The sequence below is a fragment of the Pseudorasbora parva genome, chromosome 9 (genome assembly GCF_024679245.1).
Source record: "Pseudorasbora parva isolate DD20220531a chromosome 9, ASM2467924v1, whole genome shotgun sequence".
Taxonomy (NCBI): domain Eukaryota; kingdom Metazoa; phylum Chordata; class Actinopteri; order Cypriniformes; family Gobionidae; genus Pseudorasbora; species Pseudorasbora parva.
This window is the reverse complement of record NC_090180.1, coordinates 11,527,800-11,553,788: the sequence shown is the minus strand read 5'-3', so window position 1 is coordinate 11,553,788 and position 25,989 is coordinate 11,527,800. Positions and strand designations below refer to the sequence as shown.

At 36.9% G+C, this 25,989-nt stretch overlaps 2 protein-coding genes across 2 annotated transcripts in view; one reads left to right on the top strand and one right to left on the bottom strand.

Moving 5' to 3' along the window:
• Positions 1-22,629, top strand: part of niban1b (niban apoptosis regulator 1b) — a 28,789-nt gene extending 6,160 nt beyond the window's left edge. The window contains exons 2-14 of the mRNA XM_067453919.1: positions 6,671-6,801; positions 6,946-7,074; positions 7,160-7,274; positions 9,611-9,775; positions 12,673-12,788; positions 15,232-15,336; positions 15,676-15,838; positions 18,313-18,500; positions 18,778-18,924; positions 19,176-19,286; positions 19,407-19,514; positions 21,394-21,505; positions 21,597-22,629. Coding sequence (XP_067310020.1) covers positions 6,671-6,801; positions 6,946-7,074; positions 7,160-7,274; positions 9,611-9,775; positions 12,673-12,788; positions 15,232-15,336; positions 15,676-15,838; positions 18,313-18,500; positions 18,778-18,924; positions 19,176-19,286; positions 19,407-19,514; positions 21,394-21,505; positions 21,597-22,576 — 2,570 coding nt within the window. The 3' untranslated portion in view covers positions 22,577-22,629. The remainder of the gene's footprint in view (positions 1-6,670; positions 6,802-6,945; positions 7,075-7,159; positions 7,275-9,610; positions 9,776-12,672; positions 12,789-15,231; positions 15,337-15,675; positions 15,839-18,312; positions 18,501-18,777; positions 18,925-19,175; positions 19,287-19,406; positions 19,515-21,393; positions 21,506-21,596) is intronic.
• A 1,189-nt stretch (positions 22,630-23,818) lies between these two features.
• Positions 23,819-25,989, bottom strand: part of kifap3b (kinesin-associated protein 3b) — a 45,277-nt gene continuing 43,106 nt past the window's right edge. The window contains exon 20 of the mRNA XM_067453918.1: positions 23,819-24,867. Coding sequence (XP_067310019.1) covers positions 24,783-24,867 — 85 coding nt within the window. The 3' untranslated portion in view covers positions 23,819-24,782. The remainder of the gene's footprint in view (positions 24,868-25,989) is intronic.

Below are 25,989 nucleotides of genomic sequence, written 5' to 3'. Positions count from 1 at the left end.
TCAATGCAAACACTCAGTTTGCTTATAAATTCTGCGTCTTTGTGTCATTTTTATCTGTTGGTGTTCTGCTACATAAATGTCATCTATTGGCAGCATCTCGGACCATTGGCTATGAAATATAGGACGTTTTGAAATATGTCCATAAAGAAAAACGTTTTCCAGTCCCTCTGTTACATCTCTAGTTATAGCGAATGGAAATTGCTATTCTTTCCATTTTCAGTTTCAGATGGTGTTTCATCTGAGGTGTAACATTTGTACTGAACCTTTTGCTTGATATTGCAGCTGGCTCGGAAGTTAGCTGCGCTAGTGTTTGCAGGAAATTACTTCACTTCATAAATAACAAATACGACATTCTTTATTCTTCACCGATTTGTGCAAGCAAAAGCAATGTCAATGCAATGTGGTTTTCTCATTAAGCTTTAGGTCGCACGATTGTATTTGATATGTTTCAGATTGAAGTTTTTGTTGTCCAAAAGAGATTTGACATAAAGGTGGGTTACACTTGCCTTTCTGCTCTTTCCTGCATCAAAGGAACACACATATGTAGGGCAAAGGATAAGGGACATATAAAACAACAAAACTGAAGACACCCTCCTCTGTCAGGGTATGATCAGGGAGAAACTGGAGATGGGGGCTATTTAAAACCCTGTTTTTGTGTGGGGAGATGAAGGGAAGTTTAAGACCAAAGTTATAGTACAGATGTGCACATAGCCATACTGCTGTCTGCAAAACAGTTGAGAAAACACTCTGTGTTTGAATTGCCCAGGGAGACCCTCAGATCTGCTTAACTCATCATTGAACACAATACATTTATTACATTACATTTTATGATTGACCATCTGCCTTCTTATCTGTTGCTTGTCTGTTTACACATGTTGATGTTAAGAAATATATAGTTTGGGGTCAGTGAGTTAAAAAAGACATGGACCCACTTTATATTAGGTGGCCTTAACTACTGTGTACTAACATTTTAATTAATCATTTGATACAATGCACTTCTTGTGTACATAAATGTGTTTACATTGTACTTACATTTTAAAACATACCTGCATGTAATTACGTCTGTAATTCATTTCTGTTGTTATATTTGTAATTACACAGTTGGCACTTTCCTTACACCTAACTCTACCCTTAAACTAACCCACACCACCACACCTGTCCCTAACTCTACCCTTAAACATACACACACCACCACACCTGTCCCTAACTCTACCCTTAAACATACACACACCACCACACCTGTCCCTAACTCTACCCTTAAACATACACACATCACCCCACCTGTCCCTAACTCTACCCTTAAACTTACACATATCACCACACCTGTCCCTAACCCTACCCTTAAACTTACACACATCACCCCACCTGTCCCTAACTCTACCCTTAAACATACACACATCACCACACCTGTCCCTAACGCTACCCTTAAACATACACACATCACCACACCTGTCCCTAACTCTACCCTTAAACATACACACACCACCACACCTGTCCCTAACTCTACCCTTAAACATACACACATCACCCCACCTGTCCCTAACTCTACCCTTAAACATACACACATCACCACACCTGTCCCTAACTCTACCCTTAAACATACACACATCACCCCACCTGTCCCTAACTCTACCCTTAAACATACACACATCACCACACCTGTCCCTAACTCTACCCTTAAACATACACACATCACCACACCTGTCCCTAACTCTACCCTTAAACATACACACATCACCACACCTGTCCCTAACTCTACCCTTAAACATACACACATCACCACACCTGTCCCTAACTCTACCCTTAAACATACACACATCACCACACCTGTCCCTAACTCTACACTGTAAAAAATTGTGGTTGGTTTTTGTTGTTTAACTTTAAAAAGTAAGTAACCTGGTTGCCTTAAAATTTTGAGTTTATTGAAATTAAAAAATTGAGCTGAAACAATGAAGGAAATTTGTTTAATAAATATTAACTCAAAATATTTTTGTATCTGAACCACATAAAAATGTTGATAAATCATGAAAATGGCACTATTTGGCATGTTTCACTGCGTCATCAGAAATAAAACACACACAATTACCCAATATGCTTACAAAATCTTTTAATAATATTTTAATAAAGGTTGTCGAATCTCAAAAAATTGTCATTGTATTAACTCAAAATTTTAATTTCAATGAACTTAAAATTTTAAGGCAACCAGGTAACTTTTTTTCTAAATAATTTTTTACAGTGTACCCTTAAACATACACACATCACCACACCTGTCCCTAACCCTACCCTTAAACTTACACACATCACCACACCTGTCCCTAACCCTACCCTTAAACATACACACATCACCACACCTGTCCCTAACCCTACCCTTAAACATACACACATCACCACACCTGTCCCTAACTCTACCCTTAAACATACACACATCACCACACCTGTCCCTAACCCTACCCTTAAACTTACACACATCACCACACCTGTCCCTAACCCTACCCTTAAACTTACACACATCACCACACCTGTCCCTAACTCTACCCTTAAACTTACACACATCACCACACCTGTCCCTAACCCTACCCTTAAACATACACACATCACCACACCTGTCCCTAACTTTACCCTTAAACTTACACACATCACCACACCTGTCCCTAACCCTACCCTTAAACTTACACATATCACCACACCTGTCCCTAACTCTACCCTTAAACTTACACACATCACCACACCTGTCCCTAACCCTACCCTTAAACATACACACATCACCACACCTGTCCCTAACTCTATCCTTAAACTTACACACATCACCACACCTGTCCCTAACCCTACCCTTAAACATACACACATCACCACATCTGTCCCTAACGCTACCCTTAAACATACACACATCACCACACCTGTCCCTAACTCTACCCTTAAACATACACACATCACCACACCTGTCCCTAACTCTACCCTTAAACATACACACATCACCACACCTGTCCCTAACTCTACCCTTAAACATACACACATCACCACACCTGTCCCTAACTCTACCCTTAAACATACACACATCACCCCACCTGTCCCTAACTCTACCCTTAAACATACACACATCACCACACCTGTCCCTAACTCTACCCTTAAACTTACACACATCACCCCACCTGTCCCTAACCCTACCCTTAAACATACACACATCACCACACCTGTCCCTAACTTTACCCGTATCCCACCTCAATATCAGCAAAAGTGTTTTGCAATACAATTTGAACACAGTAAGTACATTGTACTTATTTTTTTGATGTAAGTACATAGTACTTAAGGGCACCTAAGTGGGGCCAAAGACATTATTACTTTTATTCAGCAAGGACTAAATAAAATTTGACTGATAAATGTATAGTGTTGAAAAAATATTTGTATTTCAAATAAATGCCATTCTGAGGAACTGTATGTAAGAAATGTATTTCAATGAATCATAAAATGGCCCTGACATGTCACTAGACATTAAGAAATCATGTTAATTTCAAATACTTATATCACTGACAACAGTCTGGCCAGGATATTGTCATTTAAAAGTTGCTGTTGCAGCCCTCAACTGATGTTGATGTTGTCAGGTGTTTTGGCCTGAAGCTCCACCCTCCACCTATGGTCCAATCACAAAGTCAGTAGTGTTTCAGCATCCGGGTTGCCAGATCTGTTACCACAGCTACAGCTACAAACGTTCCTGCTGATCCTGCAGCATATCTGGCAACCTCGAGTCAGGGGGGAGAGGGGATATAGTGGTTGCAGACAGTACCAGTCATGACCACAATACATACACTTCCTTTACCGTTCTATTAATAAAATAATCCCAAAAAGTCCTAATGTTTTTTCCATACATATATTTGCAGCACGACTGTTTTCAGCATTAATAATAATAAGACATGCACCAAATTAGCATATTAAAATTATTTCTGGAAGGATCATAAAAAAATCAGCTTTGCCTTTCCAAAAATAAATTAATTTTTAAATATATTCAAATAGAAAAACGTTCTTTTAATTTGTAATAATATTTCACAATATTACAACTTTTACTGATTAAATAAATGCAACCTTGGTGAGACTTTCAAAAACATAAAAAAAAAAAAAAATTCCAACCCCAAACTTTTGAACAATAGTGTATATATACAATCCTTAATACATATTTCAGTCTTTTTTCTCTGTTTCCTTGACAGTTAAGGATTTATCTGCATCAATACTTCCTGCAATTACATGAAACCTGCACTGATTGTATTTAATTGCAACCAATTACCAAGAAAGGCCCACTGCCATATAGAGATCCCATCATCGCTAGTGCCAGTTTAAAATCTCGGTCCACTGCAGTCAGATGAAAGGATGGCGAGGACAAACATAAACATGTGTGTATTCAAAAAGCTTCAGAGGTTGTTTAGGTTCATTGGGGGGGTTGGGGTGTGTGTGTGTGTGGTGTGTGAGTCCTCACAGGAAACCACTATCATCTCTATGCCCTCCTCATGCAGCTGTCTGTTCTCTAACTGACCTATTTCATTTCAGCTTTAGTCAGAATAATTTTATTTGTACAGCACCTTTAGAAACAACTTTACCCCAAAGTCACTGAACTATGATAAGAAGGATAACTCCCTTAATAGATAGTTCACCCAAAAATGAAAATTAGCTTATGATTGACTCACCCCCAAGTCATCGTGTATGTGACATTCTTTTTTCAGACTAATAAAAGTTGAGTTATATTTAAAAAGTCCTGGCTAATTCAAGCTTTATAATGGCAGTGATTATAAAAATGCATCTATCCGTCAAATAATGTGCTCCACACGGCTCCGGGAGGTTAATAAATGCCTTTAGATGTGAATTAATGCATTTACAAAAATATCCATATTTAAAACTTTATACAGTAATGTATCAGCCAATCGCTTTCCGTATTCAGTTTATGGAAAAAGTGATAAAAGTGTCAAATCATGACAAAACTGCATTTTTCAGCTTGGACAAAGCTGTTGCACATGCACAATCCTAAACTCTCAGAACGCTGCCTGTTTCTATAGCAACCAGCAGCTGCAGTGACACAATGACTTTACTAATCAACGATTGGCTTTTTCATTTAGAAGGCGGGGTTTATTCGCCATATTGGGCATTGCACCTCTCCAATTCATCAGAGTGCTTTCTGGTTCACACATATATGGCTGAATTAAACCAATATTTCCACTTGTCCTTGTGTAGCATTTACTACAGTTGAACAAGTGGATCAGTTTTGAACTGAACATCCCGTTGTTGTCCTAAATCAACTGTACCACAAGTCAGTTGTATTCTTTTATTTTCTAAATTGTATCAGGCACTGTTTTGCAAAGCTCAGTGAATGGTTTATACAGTGTGTCTAATGAGCACTGTAAATTACATATTATTCAGCCATTGCCAGAACTCCATCCAGATAATCAGAATTCTGTACTCTTAAAATCTTGGAAATTGGGATCCAAGCCGAGCTGTTCCAAATAAAGTTTTGAATTTAGGTTGCACTGTGGAATAATGCTGAAATGGAGTTAGTCTGGTATGGGTGGTAAAGTCTTCTGAAATGAGTCACTCCCTCAGAGTCTAGATCAATAAGATGTGTGAGGTTACTTTATTAACATGACAGATATATTGTAAAATATACTATTATTTTAAAGTAAAATTTCTTATATTTTTATATACACATTTTTATTTAAAAAATATACTAGTAGCATACTTCTTACAGAATACTGAGAATGTTATGCTTGTATGCTGTTCACAATAAAGGCATAAAAAGGTGTTAAAATGTTGAGGTGTTAAATATTATATATTAATACTGCAATAAATATCTGTTCGTTGAAATGTACTGACTAGTTCTTGGATCAACTGAGCTATGGTCATTCTGGTACTAGTATGTGGGTAACTTCAAATGTATATGATAACAATATACCTAGGATTATACCAAAGACTTTATGCTATATAGGAAGATGGTGCACTCTGATTATAATTGGGAGAATATGCCCCACCTTCTCAATGAAAGAGCCAATTGTTGATTTGTAAACTCATCATCACTGAAGCTGCTGTAAGAAGCTCCAGTTGCTATAGAATCAGGCAGGATTGTGCATCCGCATTAGTTTCATGCAGGTTAAAAAAAAATGTTTAAATTTTTTTTTCATGATTTGAACGTTTAGAAACAAAATGTATGAGTTGTTTGCAGGATTCATTGGTGATTTCAAATATAAAATGTAATTGTAAGCTTGCTTAACAGGTTTGGAAAATTTGATGTTTCCCGATTTAAAGAGCTGCACTTGCATGCCAAAGAGGCGTTTCAAAGATGGCTGCCGAGTAAAAAGACTTGTCTTAAAAGGAATTTGATTATATATATGCTTTATTTTACATGTGCTTTAGTATGTTAGTCAACATATTAAAATAAGTGTACTTATTTGAAGTACGACAAAAGATTAAAACATAGTTATTGTATTTGATATTGATATTTGTTATTACAAAACAAACGTTTTAAAAGTGTACTGTAAGAAATAGTCATGAAAGTGTACTCTCTAAGTGGCATTTTATTTCTTTAATATTATATTACCTGCAATTACATGTTTGAAGTACACTACAAGTGCACATTCAATTCAGTTAATGGCGCTTCTTTTTCACAAGGCTAATCTGATCTTTCATGTGTGTGTAGGACGGACAGAAGCTGAGCTGAAGAACTTTAGTCCTCATTACAGAAGGCAGAGTTGTGTTGCCTTCTTTTGCCATCTAAAGGATGAAGTGGAGCAGCACAGAGCAGGACAGGCCCAGCTCCTCAAACAGAAGGTGAGAGGTTAACTATTATACTGACAAAATCAAATAATGTGGTGGTTTTATTGCTCTCTCACTTATGATGTCACTGATGGTGTTATCTGATTCATGATATTGCAGAGTTTTATTTTCACTGATTGTAGTATGTTTCACTTGAAGGAACCTCCACAGGCTTCAGAAGTCCTGTACAAGGACAGCATGCTTTACTTTGATGAGAACAGAAAGTGGAGAGAGAGATTTGTCGTGGTCTGTGCTGACTATAGCCTAGAGCTACATGATAGCCAGGAGGTCTGTAAATGTTATCTTTCATCATCGCCATGTAAAAGACACTTTTTATGATAGAACATACTTATGCTATATTTTATGCATCCAGTCTTATACAAAGGGAACACCTGCACGCCACAAACTCCTGCCAACAGGAGGCACTGTATTGACCTCAGAGGAAAAATACACTGCTGTTGTAGACAAGGTCTTTCCCGACCCTAATGGTGAGTGTTTCTCTAGTTTACATCCTGATTTCTCTCTTCCTATTGAAATTAGTGTTTAATAAGTAATAATAATTAAAGGTCCCATTCTTCGCGTGTTTTCGAAGCTTTGATTATGTTTACAGTGTGCAATATAACATGAGTTCATGTTTCGCGTGTAAAAAAAACAGTATTTTTCACACAATTTACTTATCTGTACAGCGCTGTTTCCTCTGTCCTAAAAACGGCCTGATGATTTCCTTGTTCTATGAAGTCCCTCCTTCAGAAACACGTAACGAGTTCTGATTGGGCCAGCGCTTCCCGTGTTGTGATTGGACAGCAGCTTAGCGCACTTTGCCCGGAAAGAGCAACAAGACCACGCCCCCTTTTTTGCGTGTTCTTGTGGGCGGAGGGTTAGTCAACAAACGGCTCTAGTGGCGTCATTCCTGCCAGGAAGTGCAGGGGTGTAGTTCAAACCGGCCGTTCGCTGTAGACTTTGAAAGGGAACTTCTGTTAAATAAAATATCTCGCTTGGCATTGAACTTTGAGCTTTATAATTTTACAGGTATTATTTATGCTCTAACAGCAACATTACACACTAACTAAAGTTTGAAAGATGGAATCGCGAAGAACAGGACCTTTAATTACTTTGCGATTACCAGCATCAGTTTACTGCCAAATTTAGTATAATGCCTAAAAGTGTAGGCAAAAAGTTGCCGGATGACCTACTATGTTCGGCGAGATTCTAAAGTGTTATACTTTAGAATCTCGCCGAACATAGTAGGTCATCCGGCAACTTTTTGCGTACACTTTTATGACTACTATGAATTCGGACACAGTGCTTCCGGATAGTATTCACAGTGCTTCACTTTTTCCACATTTTGTTATGTTGCAGCCTTATTCCAAAATTTTCCTCAATTCTACAAACAATTCCCCATAATGACAATGTGAAAGAAGTTTGTTTAAAATCTTAGCTAATTTATTTTTAAAAAAAAGAAAATAATACAAATTAAATAAATAAAAATCACATGTACATAAGTATTTACAGCTTTTGCTCAATACTTTTTTTGAAGCAACTTTGGCACCAATTACAGCCTCAAGTATTTTTGAGTATGATGCTACAAGCTTGGCACACCTATTTTTGGGCAGTTTTACACATTCTTCACTGCAGGACCTCTCTAACTTCATTAGGTTGGATTGGTAGCCTCAGTGCACATCCATTTTCAGAGATGTTCAATCAATCGGGTTCAAGTCTGAGCTCTGGCCGGGAGAATCACAGGTTTACATCAAGGATGTCTCTGAACATTGCCGCATTTATCTTTTCCTCGTTCCTGACTAGTCTCCCAGTTCCTTTCGCTTAAAAAAATTCCCCACAGCATGATGCTGCCACCACCATGCTTCACAGTAGAGAATGTATTGGCCAGGACAAAGAGTTCAATCTTTGTTTCATCAGACCAAATCATTTTGAGAGTCCTTTAAGTGGCTTTTAGAAAACTCCAGGTGGGCTGTCATGTCGTCTGGCCACTCTACCATACAGGCCTGACTGATGGAGTGCTGCAGAGATGGTTGTTCTTCTGGAAGTTTCTCCACTCTTCACAGAGAAACACTGGAGCTATTTAAGAGTGACCATTGGGACCATTCTTGGTCATCTCCCTGACTAAGGCCCTTCTCCGATTGCTCAGTTTGCCCGGGCAGCCAGCTCTAGGAAGAGTCCTGGTGGTTCCAAACTTCTTCCATTTATGGATGATGGAGGCCACTGTGCACATTAGGACTATCAATGCTGCAGACATTTTCCTGTGCCCTTCCTTAGATCTGTGCCTCAATACGATCCTGTCTTGGAGGTCTACAGACAATTCCTTGGACTTCATGGCTGGGTTTGTGCTCTGACTGTTATGCACTGTTAACTGTGGGGCCTTATATAAACAGGTGCGTGCCTTTATAAATCATGTCCAATCAACTGAATATAACCCAGGTGGACTCTAATCAAGTTGTAGAAACATCTCAACGATGATCAGTGGAAAGAGAATGCAACCGAGCTCAATTTTGAGCGTAATGGCAAAGGCTGTTAACACGTATGTACATGTGATTTTTTGGGGGTTTTTTTTGTATTTGTAATAAATTTGCAAAGATTTCAAAAAGACTTCTTTCACGTTATTATTATGGTGTGTTGTTTGTAGAAATGAGGAAAACATTTTTTTAAATCAATTTTTGAAATAAGGCTGTAACATAACAAAATGTGGAAGAAGTGAAGCTCTGTGAATATTTCAGGATGTACTGTACTTCTTTTGTCACATAATGATTATTGCCTACTATAGTGGGGAAGTATGCGTTTTTGGATGCAGCCTTTGTGTGTTGTTCAGGTTCTAAGGAAGAGCCCCCTGTTCCTGTGGTGGCGGTTCCTGGTCCGCTCCCTGTGTACCTGAGACTGCCTTACAGACGAGACTCGTACTTCTGTTTCCAGCAGGAAGAGAAGCGGGCCCGCTTCGTCTCGATCCTGAATGACTGCATTCGTCATCAGAACCAAGGTATCAGATTAGCACAGTTTTAGAGTGCACTTTTGTTTTGAGTTGTTTGTGTTTGCAGTCTGTTTGATCAAATTCATGACTTGTGCCCACTGGGAAATATGTAAGTCGACTTACATAAAATATCCTACAGAATTTCTATTTACTATTATTTACTAATTTGAAAGTACTTCTTGAATTCTTTCTGAATAATTCTTTGTACACCCACCCAAAATCAACCATATTACAGTAGTGATGCTGATCAGAGGATACCTCAAGCTGCTCTACTCTTGCATCAGTTTACTACTGTTTTACTTTGGTGGTCATGGTGATACACTAATAACACACAATATCGCACAGCTCTCTTCCTGCGTATTTGCCTCTTAGCGGTTACACAGCCTCTGCAGAGCATGAAGCTGTGTGCAAAAACCTTCTACTTCGTCACACAACTGAAAAAGACTCTTCACACCTTCATGCTTTACATATTAGGTGAGAGGCGAGTCACCCATCAACACAGAGTAAAAAACTGTTGTAAAAACTATTTTAACATTAAACATAATCTTTTGTTGTTGTGGTTGTTGTCTGCTATTGTTAGCAGAAAGTCTAATAGAAAGTCTATCTCACTTTGAAATAAGCCTGAATAATTAAGGTATCACTCATGTTTGTGGGATAAATTCTGTGTAAGGAGATTTGCACCAAAGGTTCTTAGAGTTAAGGGTCAAATATCAAAACTTTATTATAAAAAATAATGATAATAATAGTGAGAATGCATTACCCAGCAACTAAGTAATAACCGTCATTTGACCTAGCCTGGCTATGAATAACCCATTTCTAGCCAAAATAACCTTGCATTTGTTTACATGTTATTTTTGCCAAAATAACTTGTGAGATGTAAGATATTCCACTATGTAAGCAAAGTAAACTGTGATCAACTTGTGATTACAAGGGGTTTGGTTTCTTTTCTTTGACATGTTCATGTTCTATATGCTAGTCTATTCTTGGGATATGGTTAGACGCCTATTTAATTTTCACTGACAGCCCAAATTTGGCCTTGTGTAAGCCTCGACGCCAGGGCTGTGTTTGGACTATGGCTGTTAGACGTAGCAAGCAGCACAAATTATTGTATATATTAATGCTGGGGAATTATGTCAAATCTGTTACTAGATAGTTAGCTACTCAATATAAAGTAGTTGAACTACATTCATACCACTATTACCAGAAGAAGTACACCTAAAGTGAATTTTATAAACTAAGCAGTTCAATAATATTTTCTAAGGATACTTGTAATTTTTTTAAAATCAATGTGCTAGTGGTATATTTGTAAATTTACTATTTTAATACTTCTTGGGACTAAATTGGCCCACTTTTTTAGTTTATAAAAGTATACTGTAACAGCAGTAAACTTTGAACACACAACTAGTTTAAAAAACTATCCTTTTTTGCAACTGCATATATATGTGAACTGTTATATAAGTGAACTTATTTTTTATGTTCAATATAAAAGCTATATGTGACCCTGGAGCACAAAACCAGTCGCAAGTCGCACGGGTATATTTGTGGCAATAGTAAAAAAAAACTTTGTATGGGTAAAATTGTCCAATTTTTCTTTGATCCCAAAATCATGAGAATATTAAGGAAAGATCATGTTAACTTCAAAGATCATGAAGTTTTCTCTTTTCATCATAGCCTTTCATCATACTTGCCTATTTTTAAGCCATTTTTGTCTTGTACTATATGTACTATATATATATATATATATATATATATATATATATATATATATATATATATATATATATATATATATATATATATATATATATATATATATATATATATATATATATAGTATTATTAGTATGTATTATTAGTAGTAATATGCATTGCTAAGGAGACTTTTTATTTGGACACATTCATAGGCTATACATCAACAGAAAGTTTATTGAAATTATTTTTTGAAATTGATATCAATACATAATCTGAAAGCTGATTAAACTTTCAGATTATGTGTTGATTTCAATTTAAAAAAATGTACCCTTATAAGGTCAGATTCTAACATTCTAACCACAACTACTTCTATTTATTTTATGGAAGTACACTTTAAAGTATACTCTTAATTTCCTTAAGTATATCATGGTCAGAAGTTTAATTATTAGTAAAAGCCTCATATACTTAGACTTTTATGTTTACTTGTCAATAAGGCAAGCCAAGTATACATAAGTATACATCTCTTATTTTTAGTTTATAAAAAGTATACTTATAGGACACTTAAACCTCTTTTTGTGTTCTTTTAAAGTTTAGACTATAAGGTAAAAAAAGAGGACAATATCTTTTAAAATATGTTATTAACAATTTTTATATTTTAAACCATTTATTTATTAAGTAATAAAGGTTTTGATAGAATTCTGATAACGATTATGGTAAAAGATAAATTTACACTAAATACAGCTAAAAATTTGAATGAATGAAACTTAATCGAAAAAGCAAGGAAGAGCAGAGTTCAAATATTTATTTTAAGAATGCATAGGGACTTTTGCACAGAAGCTCAAATCAAGTCTTTTCTTTTTTAATTGGTTCAAAAAGCAGCTTTGAAAAATGTAACTTAATAATAATGGCATTTTTTGAAAACTCCTAAGCTAAACCTAAAATATAATTGGGTTAGTGGTGTTACTGAGATGAAAGTGAGATTGCTCATCCCATATTTAACAGTACAAATCATTTATGTTGGGTTTCTCAGTTTTCTCTTTTCATCATAGCCTTTCATCATACTTGCCTATTTTTAAGCCATTTTTGTCTTGGCCATTTTTCTTTTTTCATAAACCAGAAAAGAGAAGCTTCTGAGAAGTGCTCACATGATCCTGTATTACACAATTAATTCATCTTACAGAACTATTCTCTTCTCTCTCTATTCTCTACTGCAGATTATCTGAAGACTATGGCATGTGAAGTGCAGGCTTTCCTGAAGGCCATTCACTTCTACAGGCAGGAGAAGGGCCACTATGAATCATGGGATATGCTGATGGGCCGTGATTGTGAGGTTGGCCTCCTGGTCTCCATATTACTCACAAGCATGTTTTGAATGATCTTCCAGTAAAGCAGAGTCCACTTCTTTTGAATGAATCAGATGAGCCATCCTTAATTATTTGAAGTAGCAGCCAAATAGATGAACAAATAGTCTGACTTAGGTGGATGTCATAGTGTGGTCAGGAGACTGGTGGAGTCATAGGCTGAGTGGATGGTTAGGGATTTGGGAGTGTCATGCTGTTAACATCCCATTTGTGGATCACTGGACTGTCATTTAATGCTTGATTGAAAGTTTTAAATGTGTGCCTACGTGTTCATGTTTTACAAGATCATGTAAATACGATAGATTCATGATTTATTTAATAGCTAGTAGTTATTTAATTTATTAATTTAATATTTAAAGTATACAATTTTATAATTTATAATTTATTTATTAAATAGAAACTACAGAGGGACATATTTCAATACTTTTGCATTTCCCAAAAAATAAATAATAATGCTACCTTGCAAAACTTTTGTGTTCCCTCAAGAAACTTTGTGTGCAAATGCAAACTCTCTCAGGGGAACGCAAATGTTTTGCAAGCCGATCCAAAAGGAGTGAAATAATTTTTTTTGTTTTTTACAACACAATGTCCCTTTAGGGGCTCTGTAAGGAATAGTTTTATACTACTTATATTTAAGTATTTAAAAAATAGTTTTTTTGTACTCTTTCAACATGTATTCTGTTTTCTATGAGTGAGGTTCCATCCTACAATTTGCTTCAGGTTTTTTTCCACTTTTGTCAGATATGCAAGATGAAATTTGTTTTTGCTTAAAAGTAATGGCACACCTCTTCTCAATACTTCACATGATTTGAGGTACTGTAACATTCATCTTGCAGCACATATGTATGGTCGAGTACACATTTAGAACAAATCTAATAGTGATATCTGCCTTAGCAAGCACAACTAATTATTGATATGTTGTTCCTCATGTCAAAATTCCTCTTGTAATCTCCTGTTGTTATGAAATCTTGAGATCACAACAGGGTCTTTCACAGGATGTCCTGTAGCCACTTAAGGAAACACCTCTGCCTTCCTCTAACTATTGTTGGACCCCATTTGGAATTGGAACCCTAATTTGGTGCACAAGGTGTTGTTGTATAAGGGAACTGAAAACAGACATGGAAAATAGGCTATTTTTTTGTTCATTTTCAGTCACTATCACAAAGCCTGATGACCAGGACCAACACAATATTGCTCAGCTACTATAAAAATAAAACTCACTACCGTAAGTTATAGGTCATTAAGACTTTTGGGGACTTTAGCTTATTCACCATATCCCTCAGAGTTAGATAAGTCCATACACACCATTCTCATCTCGGTGCGTGCCATAACTATGTCTGACGCACCCACCGCTAGCCTAGCTTAGCACAAAGCCTGGAGATAAACGGCTCCATCCAGCCTACTGAAAATACTCCCCAGCACGCTCCCTGTGCAAGCAGGTTGTAAAGTTCACTGATTATTACGCAGGAATGAGAGTGTAGTTCTTTGCCATATCGGTCTAGAAAATTGCAATTGCTTTTTACACTTGGTCACAGTCTTTGTACACAATGTAACTATACACATCACAACATGTAAAAAGGAAAATTATGGTGTTATTTTGTCACTTCTCGAGCAGTAGGCTAGCTGGAGCCATTTACCTCCAGTCTTTGTGCTAAGCTAGGCTAACGGTGGGTGCGTCAGACAGAGTTATGGCACGCACGGAGATGAGAATGATATGTATGGACTTATCTAACTCTGTCTCTGGGGGATACGGTGAATAAGCTAAAGCTGTTCCTTTAAAGACATTAATACTTTAATTCAGCAAGAACACATTCAATTCATTAAATGACAGTACAGATATGTATAATGTTACAAAACGTTATATTTTAAATTAATTCTGTTTAAAAATAATTCAATGTTTTCACAAAAATATTAAGGACAAGTGTTTTAAACATGGATAATAATAAGAAAAATGTTTCTTTAGTGTGAAGGGCAGCATATTTGAATGATTTTACCGTATTTTTGATCAAATAAATGCAGCCTTGGTGATCATAAGTTATTATAATATTAAGTTTTTCTGTAGCTACAGTCAATTAAACAATTAGCATCATTATACGAAATGTTCCGTTTTAGAACCAATTAAAAAAAAAAAAACATGTAATGCATGTTTTTGACACATTGATGGACAATTTTGCCGGAACAATACAACTCAGTCTCCACATAGGACTCGACTGCCACGTCTGTGTGATGATTCTATCTATTGCAGGCTGATTCATTGCTGTGACATTACGAAAACCCAGTGATTCAACACTTTTACTGGTCCTCCATGAGTTGGTGTCATATGAATATTTTGTTTCTCTGACTCAGTCCGGTATCACTATAACTCTCATTCTTCCATGGGCTTCTGCAGTGACTCACTCTGCCTATCTGCAGGTGCTGGCCAACCTGGTGATGGAGGACCTGCTGCCCTCACTGCAGACGGAGCTAATGCCCAAGCTGAAGGGAAAGAAGACAGAGAGGAAGAGGGTGTGGTTTGCGGTCAGTGAGATCAGCCTTCTCCTCGCGTCTATTCTTAGAGCTTTGACACACTGTGTGCTGAATGTCACAGTTAGGCAACTTTTTGGCTGGTTCATTTTGAATATATAAATCCATAGTTTTTCTGGCCTCCACACCATAAAAAACAATAAGTGTTTTATACCATGAAACATATATCTTTCACAGACTGTACCAGTTTGATTAGGTCACTGCTCTATAAAAGGACTTTTTGCCATTAAGCAGCATGTATATAAAGGCAGCTCTGTGTTCATTATGAACTTAGGTTTATGGTGGACACATTTAGGACGCTATTGTTTTTTTTTTTCTTTCTTGTGTGGTTAGACAGTGGAAGCGACCTATGAGCTTGTGTATGAACAACTGCAAAAAGGATTAGAGAGTTTGAAAAATGAGTGCAAAGATTCCAACAAACAGCAGGAGGCGCTCATCCGCTCAGACATGGACCAGATCGTCAACTCACAAACATTCCTGGAAACTAAACTGCAAGGTATGGACAGACAACACTTATACCGTGTATACCGTGTATCAGTAGCCTAGAAATCTAGACGCACCCTAGCGGCAGCAAACCTAATCTGCCGCGAGTGTCGTCTAGCAACTCTCAATACACTTCTGAGCTGTAAAAGACAAACTCTGGTCGGGCCAATCACATCGTGTATAGAGTCGATGGGCGGGGCTTAACATAATGGCGGCCGAGTTGCGCTTGCGTGCTACTAGTAAACACAGAAACTGGTGAACATGGTCTTTTGAATCCGCTTTGACCGCGACTCTGGAAGACTTGGAGTTGAGCTTTTCTCTGAGAAAAGAACAAAGAACGGCACTGAAGTCATTCTTAAAAAGGGAAGATGTGTTCAGAGTTTTGCCGACCGGAAATGGCGAAAGTTGAATCTGTCAACGAGCTCTGCGTCACCTTCGTTGCTCTGGTTGGTTGTAGCGCTATCCAATTGCGTGCAGAGGGAGTTTGATAGACAACCGTTTATCCCGCCCCTCAGATTGTGCTGTCAATGGTGAGTTTCCAGACCAAACATCTTGACGTGGGTCTGGCTTGTCAGGCTATCTGCCCTATATGCAATGTTTAGTTTCCTTCTAGTTTGTGTTTATTTACACTACCATTCAAAATTCACTAAGTCAGTATAGATACTTTTATTAATACTTTTATTCAGCAAGGAGCCATTCAATTGATCAGAAGTTACAGTAAATACATTTATAATGTTACAAACAATTATATGCTGCTCTTTTGAACTTTCTTTTTATCAAATGATCCTGGAAAAAAAAGTCATCACAGTTTCCACAAAAATATTAAGCAGAACAACTGTTTTCAACATGGATAATAATCAGAAATGTTTCGGAAAGCAGAAAATCAGTAGACTGTGTAAACCCAGCCTGATCTGCCGGTGATTTGATTTCTCCCTGCAACTCAGTCTGTAAACTTGTACATTCATCTCTACTGATTCTGTTACACTTTTGCAGGAACTAATCACAGACTGGCTTATCCACCTGGCGCGCTATTGGCGGGTTTAACACATGACAGATAGAGAAGATGAGTCGTTGCCCATTGAGCATGTCTCTTGTGGTCTGATTGGTTAAAGGACTGTCCAATTGCATTCAAGAGTTATTTGAATAATGCTTGTTTATCACGCTACTTGTGCAGCAGAAAATACAGAGCACACTCCTCAGACCAATGTCCAATTCCAATTTTGGTGAGAGCCAAACAAGAACATCGGCATATTATAATGATTTATGAAGGATCATATGACACTGAAGACTGGTAGCCTGACAAGCCAGACCCACATCAAGATGTTTGGTCTGGAAACTCACCATAGACAGGGCTCAATCCGAGGGGCGGGATAAACGGTTGTCTTTCAAACTCCCTCTGCACGCGATAGGATAGCGCTACAACCAACCAGAGCAACGAAGGTGAAACAGAGCTCGCTGATAGATTAAACATTCACCGTATCCGGTCAGCTTAACTCAGAACTCATCTTCCCTTTTTTTGTAAAAATGACTTTAGTGCCGTTCTTTGTTCTTTTCTCAGAGAAAAGCTTAACTCCAAGTCTTCCAGAATCGCAGTCAAAGCTGATTCAAAAGACCGCCGCCGTTCGCCAGTTTCTGTGTTTACTAGAAGCACGCAAACGCAACTCGGCCGTCGTCATTATGGCCCCGCCCGCCGACTCTATACACGCCCGCCGACTCTATACACGATGTGATTGGGCCGTCCAGAGTGAGAGGAATATAGCTCAGAAGGGTATTGAGAGTTCCTAGACGACACTTGCGGGCAGAATAATTTTGCTGCCGCTAGGGTGCGTCTAGATTTCTAGGCTAGAAGACTGGAGTAATGGTGCAGAAAATTCAGCTTTGCCATCACAGGAATAAATTACGTTTCAAATAGATTTTTAAATTGTAATAGAAATGTAATAATAGAAGCAGTATTACTGTGATTATTTTACTGTTTTTAATGAATAATGTATAATTAAAAATATAAATTTTCCTTAATAACATTTCTCCTCATAATTATAACAAAAATCACACTGTAGGTGGAATAATATAATGTATTTTTCTTTAATATTTAGTAATGTTAGTGAATAATTTTCTCATTTTTGCTGTCATGAATAATAATAGGAAACCCCCATTACAAGTTACATTTTTGATAAAATACTTTGTACTTTAAAGATTCAGCCTTTCCATTGAGACATACAATTTCATAGTTGCAATTGCCACAGACCACATAACCATAATAAATCTTGTTTAAGCTACCAGTGAATGCGTAAGCATATGGACACCTTCAACCAGAGTATTGACTTATATTATGTTAACACAATTAGGTTACATGATGCTTACTATATTAAATATGACCATATTTTCATGAATATATCGAAATATTTTTACGCATTAAATGTAGTTAGCGAGACAATCTATCTTTATGTTAAACTGCACACTTTTGACTTACTTTCTTTTTGTGTTAAGCTTTAGTCTCAGAGCCAGCCATGAAATACTGTTCAGAGAGCGTGGCCCCATACCTGACCTCTATCCTGGAGGAGCTGATGGGTCCGGTCAGCGCAGGCTTCCAGGCCGCGAGGCTGCTGTTGGAGGACGAGCTGACCCGAGTCTGCAAGGATTTCCCTCAGGGGGGAGTCACAGAGGAACTTAAGAGCGTAAGAGAGTGCAGAACATCTAGAGATGTGTGGTAATATGGCTTTCTGGCATTCAGTGTCTTAAAATGAATATTTATCTGCTGATTTCAACACTTCCTGGCCAAGGCTATTGCTCAACACTTGAAGCAAATCAGGTCCGTTTTTTGTTTGAGAGGAGACTGAAGTGTTAGACGGCAGAGTTGGCGTGATTAAGTCATTCTGGAAAAACGATCATCTGAAGTTATAAACACACTCAGACTCCCTTGAGTTCTCATGAGTCATGCCTGTCGGTTTAAAGGCTCTGCAGCAGGTGGGTCGTGACCGGATGGAAGACTGTTACCAGCATGTGAACGTCCTGAAAGAACAGCTCCAGGAACTCCGCAACCGCTTCAAGTTCTCCAACTCCACTAGAGTGGTTCACTGCACCCAGAATCAGATGCAGCAGGTGTGTTTCCTTGCTCTTGCTTGCGGCTTTTAGATGTCCTTATGTAAGGAAATAGTTCATCTGGCCATCAAATCTTTTTTTTTAGACCTCAGTAGTGGATATAAACTACTGGAATCATATGTGTCATATAGACTGCTCCACCAAAAATGAAGAGCATTGCCTCATCTTGTCATGAACTTTAGTTCCCCCTACAGGTCAAAGTAATATAAATTAACTGTGGCATGGCTGTTGTTTTGTTCCACTGTTTTTAGTTGATGGAGAATGCAGTGTTCACTTTTGAGGTCCTGCTTCAGTCTTCCTTAAAGGATAAACCTGACAAACAGGCCTCGGTCATGGAGAAAGCCAAGCTACGCGTCCTCAAGGTTAGCTATGTCCACATTTACAAAATGTATATGCGAGCAAGGCAGCAGTACACCATCTTAATAGATTAAATCTACAGAATGTGACATAATAATTATGGAAACTTGTGCTTTTGCCTTTAGCAATTTGACTATGACAGCAGCACAGTAAGGAAGAAGATATTCCAGGAGGCTCTGGTTGACATCACCCTGCCAGCCATCAAGAGAAACCTGGCCCCCAGCTGCAAAACTGTATGCTCTATTCATCTCTTAACAAATTTGTGGGAAAAAAACCCTGACATTTATATAATACACTTATTCTATTCTATTCTATTCTATTCTATTCTATTCTATTCTATTCTATTCTATTCTATTCTATTCTATTCTATTCTATTCTATTCTATTCTATTCTATTCTATTCTAACCTAAACTATATACAGATAAAGGCCTTATAATATATAATTTATTCTAAGCATGCACTACAGCAATCTCATCTGCCATTTTAAATATGCAAGTTCTTAAAAATTTGCTGGATTCTGATTAGCTGTCGTTGTTTTTATAGGTCAAAATCATTCTGAACTACTTGCCTATCTTTATTGTTATCATTGTAGTAAATCATTATATTATCATCAGCTTAACTAACACCGGCTCTGCTGTGTATTTGATTCGCTAAAAAGAACTGACTCTCAGAATCATTTGTTTGCGAATCTTTCTTCACTGATCTGGTATGTGTTGGATTCTCTGAAAAGAACCAACTAATTAGTTATTCATTTGGGAATCAGACTACACTGTGTGTGTTTGATTTACAAAAAAAGGTTCATTAGAGTCATTCGGTTGGGAAACTTATTGTCAGGGAACTTATTTTTAGTACTGTAGTTTTGTTCATCGACAGAAGATTGCATAACTATTAAAGGCACAATATGTAGGATTTTTAGATTAAAATATCCAAAAACCACTAAGACAATGTTAAATATTTTGTTGACTTGTGTACTTACATTTTCCCAAATGGTTACAATAATGTTTAAATCCAGAGAAATAAACAGTTTTACCAGGGCACAGATCGTGTCCGTGCGTCAATGACATCAAACCCGTGTTACCCTCGATTTCTGGTTTTATTTTGTAGAAACCATGGAAACACCAAAGACGCTTTAATATATTATGTGTTTTATTAGACAGACGAGCAACTGTTTGGATGCATTCATCGACAGATAACTAATCATTATTCTATAGCTCAACAAAGTTAGTATTATTGTTGTTTCTCGTTTTCTTGATTTACAGTGAGTACCGTTTTACAAAGCCTAATATCAATCTAGCTTACTGCAGCAAGCAACAAGTGCCTTATAGTAGCCACTGAGCGAAAGCAGAGTGTTTTAAATAAGCAAGTGGCGAAAATTAAGTACTGTGCCTTTACCGTAACCATGTAATTTTTTAAATATATTTTTTTATATTAAACTGATTCTGAATAAGAAACAGTTCATGGTTCCCAACACTATAAATACTCACTGTGAATATATGATGTGTTTGTGTCAACAAATGCATTTGGTAATTAGCCTGACAAGCCAGACCCACATCAAGATGTTTGTTCTGGGAACTCACCATAGACAGGGCTCAATCCGAGGGGCGGGATAAACGGTTGTCTTTCAAACTCCCTCTGCACGCGATAGGATAGCGCTACAACCAACCAGAGAAACGAAGGTGAAGCGGAGCTACTTGATAGATTAAACTTTTGCCGTATCTGGTCGGCAAAACTCTGAACACATCTTTCCTTCTTAAGAATGACTTCAGTGCCGTTCTTTTCTCAAAGAAAAGCTTAACTCCAAGTCTTCCAGAGTCGCGGCCAAAGCCGATTCGAAAGACCGCCGTTTGCCAGCTTCTGTGTTTACAAGAAGCACACAGAACCTCCGCAACTCTGGCGTCAGACTCTATACATGATGTGATTGGCCTGAACAGAGTTTGGTATTTATAGTACAGAATTCTATTGAAAGTTACTAGAATACACTCGCGGCAGATCTAAATTTCTATGCTATTTGGTAATGGTCAGCCTGTACAGAATCATGATTTAGTCTGATATTGCTATCTTTCAAATAGAGGAAAACATTTGCTAATTTAATTTCTTTTCTCATTTTGGCAGGAGCTTCAGAATTTTGAACAATTCATCTTTGCAGATTACACAAACTTTGTTCAAGTGGAGAATATCTACGAGAACATACTACTCAACCTTTTGAATAATGAAGTTAACAAAGGTAAACTGTTTTAGCTGCTTGTTTTGGGTGTCTAGAGACATAATTTCAGAATACTCACATCTACATATTGATCCATATGTTTGCTGTACAGTGGTGAAGGAGGCAGCCAGTCTGAGGAAGAACAACCTGTTTGCGGACAGTACTGACCTGCAATGTGCTAGTCAAAGCAGCCTGGCTGACAGCCGCACACCGCCCCTCTCTGCCCCGTCCAGCCCTCCCCAAGTGCCGGCCTCTGTGGCTTTCTTTCAACAGGCAGACCAGAAGATCTCCTCCTTACCAGGAGGAACCGTCAGTGAAGGCACCCACCAGGCACATGATCCTTCAGTCATTCCTACAGTGAAGATTACAGTGTCTTCTCCAGAATCGGTGGAACCTACATCAACGTTAAATGTCGCTGAAAGCCAGCCAGATGTTTCACCAACTTTACCTAATAATTCATCTCCCATTCTAGAGGTCGCAGAGACCGATGTTTCCTCAACCAAACCCGAAACCATCGTATGTGCCGAGGATTCATCTTCTCCACGACCAGAGACACCTTCCAAAGTGAAAGATGATGACGTTACAGAGGGAACTTCTGTTAGTTCAGACCGAGCACCTGTTCCTCTTGCTGACGCCTGTGTGGAGGCAGATGAGGTGAGTAAAGATACAAGCACTCCACAGTCTGAAATCAAAGAGGAATGTGTCCAAACCGTCCAACCTGATGATCAACTGACGATCAAAGCAGAAGTTCTCCCAGATGTATGTGTCGAAGACAATGATGTGGACGCCAGTGTTTCCGATGAGCATGGTGTGGATAAAAAGGTTTGTGAGGCAGTGTCATCTAATGATGAGAATAGTAATGAAACGCAAGAGAGTCCTGCAGTGGATGCTTCTCCTGCTCTTGACGCGGTTCCTGATGGCCCGGTAGGGGGCGCTGTTGCTTTAACATCAGAGCTGGAGGACCATAGCAGCATTGTTAACACAGATTCACCAGAGGAGACCGCTGACAGTGTGCTGGCTATCAGAAGTCTTATCATGGAGGTCATCGAAGTGGAGGACATTGTGAGACCTTGTAATGAAAACCAGCCTTAAAAATGTTTAAATGAAAAGTTATCAGCTATCAAGCTCTGCTAACAAAACCAACTACAGTGTTCCTATATATATATATATATATATATATATATATATATATATATATATATATATATATATATATATATATATATATATATAATTTAATTTTATATATTTAATGTGACCCTGGACCACAAAACCGGTCATAAGGCTCAAATTTCAAAATTGAGATTTATACATCAAAATAAAATAAGTATAAATAAGCATTGTCCATTAATGTTTGGTTTGTTAGAACAGGACAATATTTTGCTGAGATAAAACTATTTGAAAATCTGTAATCTGAGGGTGCAGATAATCTAAATATTGAGAAAACCTCCTATAAAGTTGTTTAAATAAAGTCTTTAGCAACGCATATTACTAATAATACATTTTTGATATATGTATGGTAGGAATTTTAGAAAATATCTTTATGGAAAATGATCTTTACTTAATATCCTATAATTTTGACTCAAATATTGTCACAAATATTACCGTGATTTATAACTGGTTTGTGCTCCAGGGTCATATATATATATATATATATATATATATATATATATATATATATATATATATATATGTTACAGCATTTACTATTTTTTTATTATTAATCTAAATATTAACATTTAAATTCTGACTTTTTGTAAAATACTTTGACTCACATAGTCATGTAAACTGTGTGCCTATGTAAACCAAAGCCTTTTTTAACACTTTATCTTATATCATATTAACAAAAAACGATGGTTATTTGTACCGGCAGTTTTTTCTATAAATAATGCTGAATTCAATTTAATGTTGCAACCTTTGTATTTGTTTTTTAAAACAATGTGAGGCTCATATAATTACATGACAAAAATAGAAACTCTACATTTTGAGATGGTACACAAATGTTTTTAGTGAACTAATTTATTAACACGCTGTGCTGGCTTGTACAGACGACTCATTCTTTATATTAAATAACAGGGGATCGTGATGATCACTAAACAATTATTTTGTACCATGCTGTAGATTTTCTGAAAATGAGACAGTACCTTTGTACATATGAATAAATAAATTTCCACAAAATGGAGAACTGTTAACCAGTGCATCGTTTTATTTCTTCACATAAACAGGATCATTATAGCAGCAAAGGCCAAGATGTTAGGAGGCACGTCTTGTGTCTGGAAATACAGAGTGGTCCTGAATTCATTGTGATAAATTAAAAATAAACTATAGTACTCTAAAATAACACATAACATGAACATACGTGCTACATTTCAATCAGAAACATCAAGTAAAAACAATTAGGCCTACATAAAATTGTAACAGAGGCAGCATTTAGCACCTTACATAGGGTGTTATTATTTCACAGCAACGAATCCTGGACATGGTTAGGTAGTTAATTCATAAATATCTCTTGAGGAATAATGTCTACTTGTATATGCTATCTGACAGACACAGAGTATAGTTTTGTTATACATGACAAGTAGTGCAAGATCTTTTATATAAAGTGAGCGATGCTACATCTTTATGAAGCTGTAAATGCAGATTATGGTCATCAGATTAATGAGAACTGGCTATATAATAATCCATTTTACTGGATTTTATGTTAGCTGATTAAAATTGAGTTAATATGAAGATGAGATTTAATCCAGTTCAGTGAATATACTTAAAGTGCACTCTCTAAAACCTAAAAACATAAAATGTATAAATAAATAGTCTATTCTGAAGCTAAAATGTAACTCATTAGTAAGTCGGTAATTTCATTGGTGGTATGTGGAGCGTGCAGCACATTTGACTTTACCTGTATGTGTCTCTCTTTAAAGATCATAAAGTCTTGAACAGCACGTTATAATATCTTTCATAAATAATATGCATTGTTACATAAAGTAATAATAATGCTTAGCAGATTTGTGTACATTCAAAAAATCTGAAAAATAAATGTATAACTAAACTTGAATATTAAATACATTAGCATATTTTATAATCATATTTGAATGTATGTGAACCACTGAATTGCTTAATGAATGATTTCAAGTTATTTTAAAGCATCACCAAGCATTTTACTGGGGGGTCTCGCTATTAAATCTGCCTTTAAATCCAAGGGTGGGCTCACATTTGGTGGAAGAGACGGGTTGGTTCACAGCGGTTGAGTTTTCAAGAAGATAAAAAAAAACGCCTTGTAGTGAACTGTTACGCAGCGGCTCTATCTGCTGGATCCGTACCCGTGGAAGAACGGCTCGTCGGGACGAAAGCCGTAGGCAGTGGCAGGACGTCCGTCGGATCCATTACTGAGGAAAGAGATTTGAATCAAGTGAGCGTAAACTCTGATGATCATGTTACCGTTCACATGTTGCCTCTAAGAGTCACTAGATGGCCTTCTTCCATACATATTATCAGGAGAGATGGTATCAGGTGCGTGTAGATCAATGTGTTCGATTCTGTATGTGTCAGTGCTGTGCTTGGACGTTGTAAATTTAAGTATACTTTATATATTTTACACACACAAGTTCTATGAAAATCATTATCTAGCTGGAGTTTAAATTCCATTAATTAAGTGTTTTTTTTTTTTTTTTGATATTCCAATGAAGACTTTTGATATTTTGTAGCATCAGGTAGAATGAGTTGAAAATAATAATAAAAAAAAAAACAGTAGCATATTACAGTTTATGCAATAGTGGTCATATTCATAATAGTGGTATAATTCATTCAACCCTTACATTTGAGCTGTACAATGAAAAATATTCTTATATTTTTGGTAAAAACTAAATAATGTAATCTTTAATAAAATGTGTATATGTATTCTTGCATATAAAGATGTTATTAAAAACTAAAAAAAATCTGGTCCAAGCACATTGGAAACATTTTATAACCTAATCTACATGTTTTTGTTGTTATCTTAGTTTTGCTTTTATTCTTATCCTAACAAAACTTTTTTTTACGTCTGTTGTTTTTAAATATACTTTTTACATAAATGTGAACCACCAGCAATGGTTAATTGTAACAATTACATTAAATGAGAATATAGAACATGGAGAATATAATAAATATATGCACTAAAAACACAATCTTAAAATCACAGAACAAGAATCAACATACAAACAAAACTAAGAATGAGCTATCTGGTCTATGACGATAAGAACAACCAGAGATGAGTAAAAAATCTATAAAATAAAGTATAAAATGAAAAATACAAGCTTTCTGTAAAAAATGTACCTGCTGTCCAAGATTCATAGTCCAGTATGGATTGCATATTGTCCCATGCAAGACAGCCAAATGCCAAGATTTCAATTCAATGAGCTCTGCCAATGTAAGCCAGACCTCCTACAGTATATGAGCCTCTATACTGGTTTAACTGCATACTATTGGCAGCGTACAATACATGCTACGACATATACAGTGTCAAGTTACCA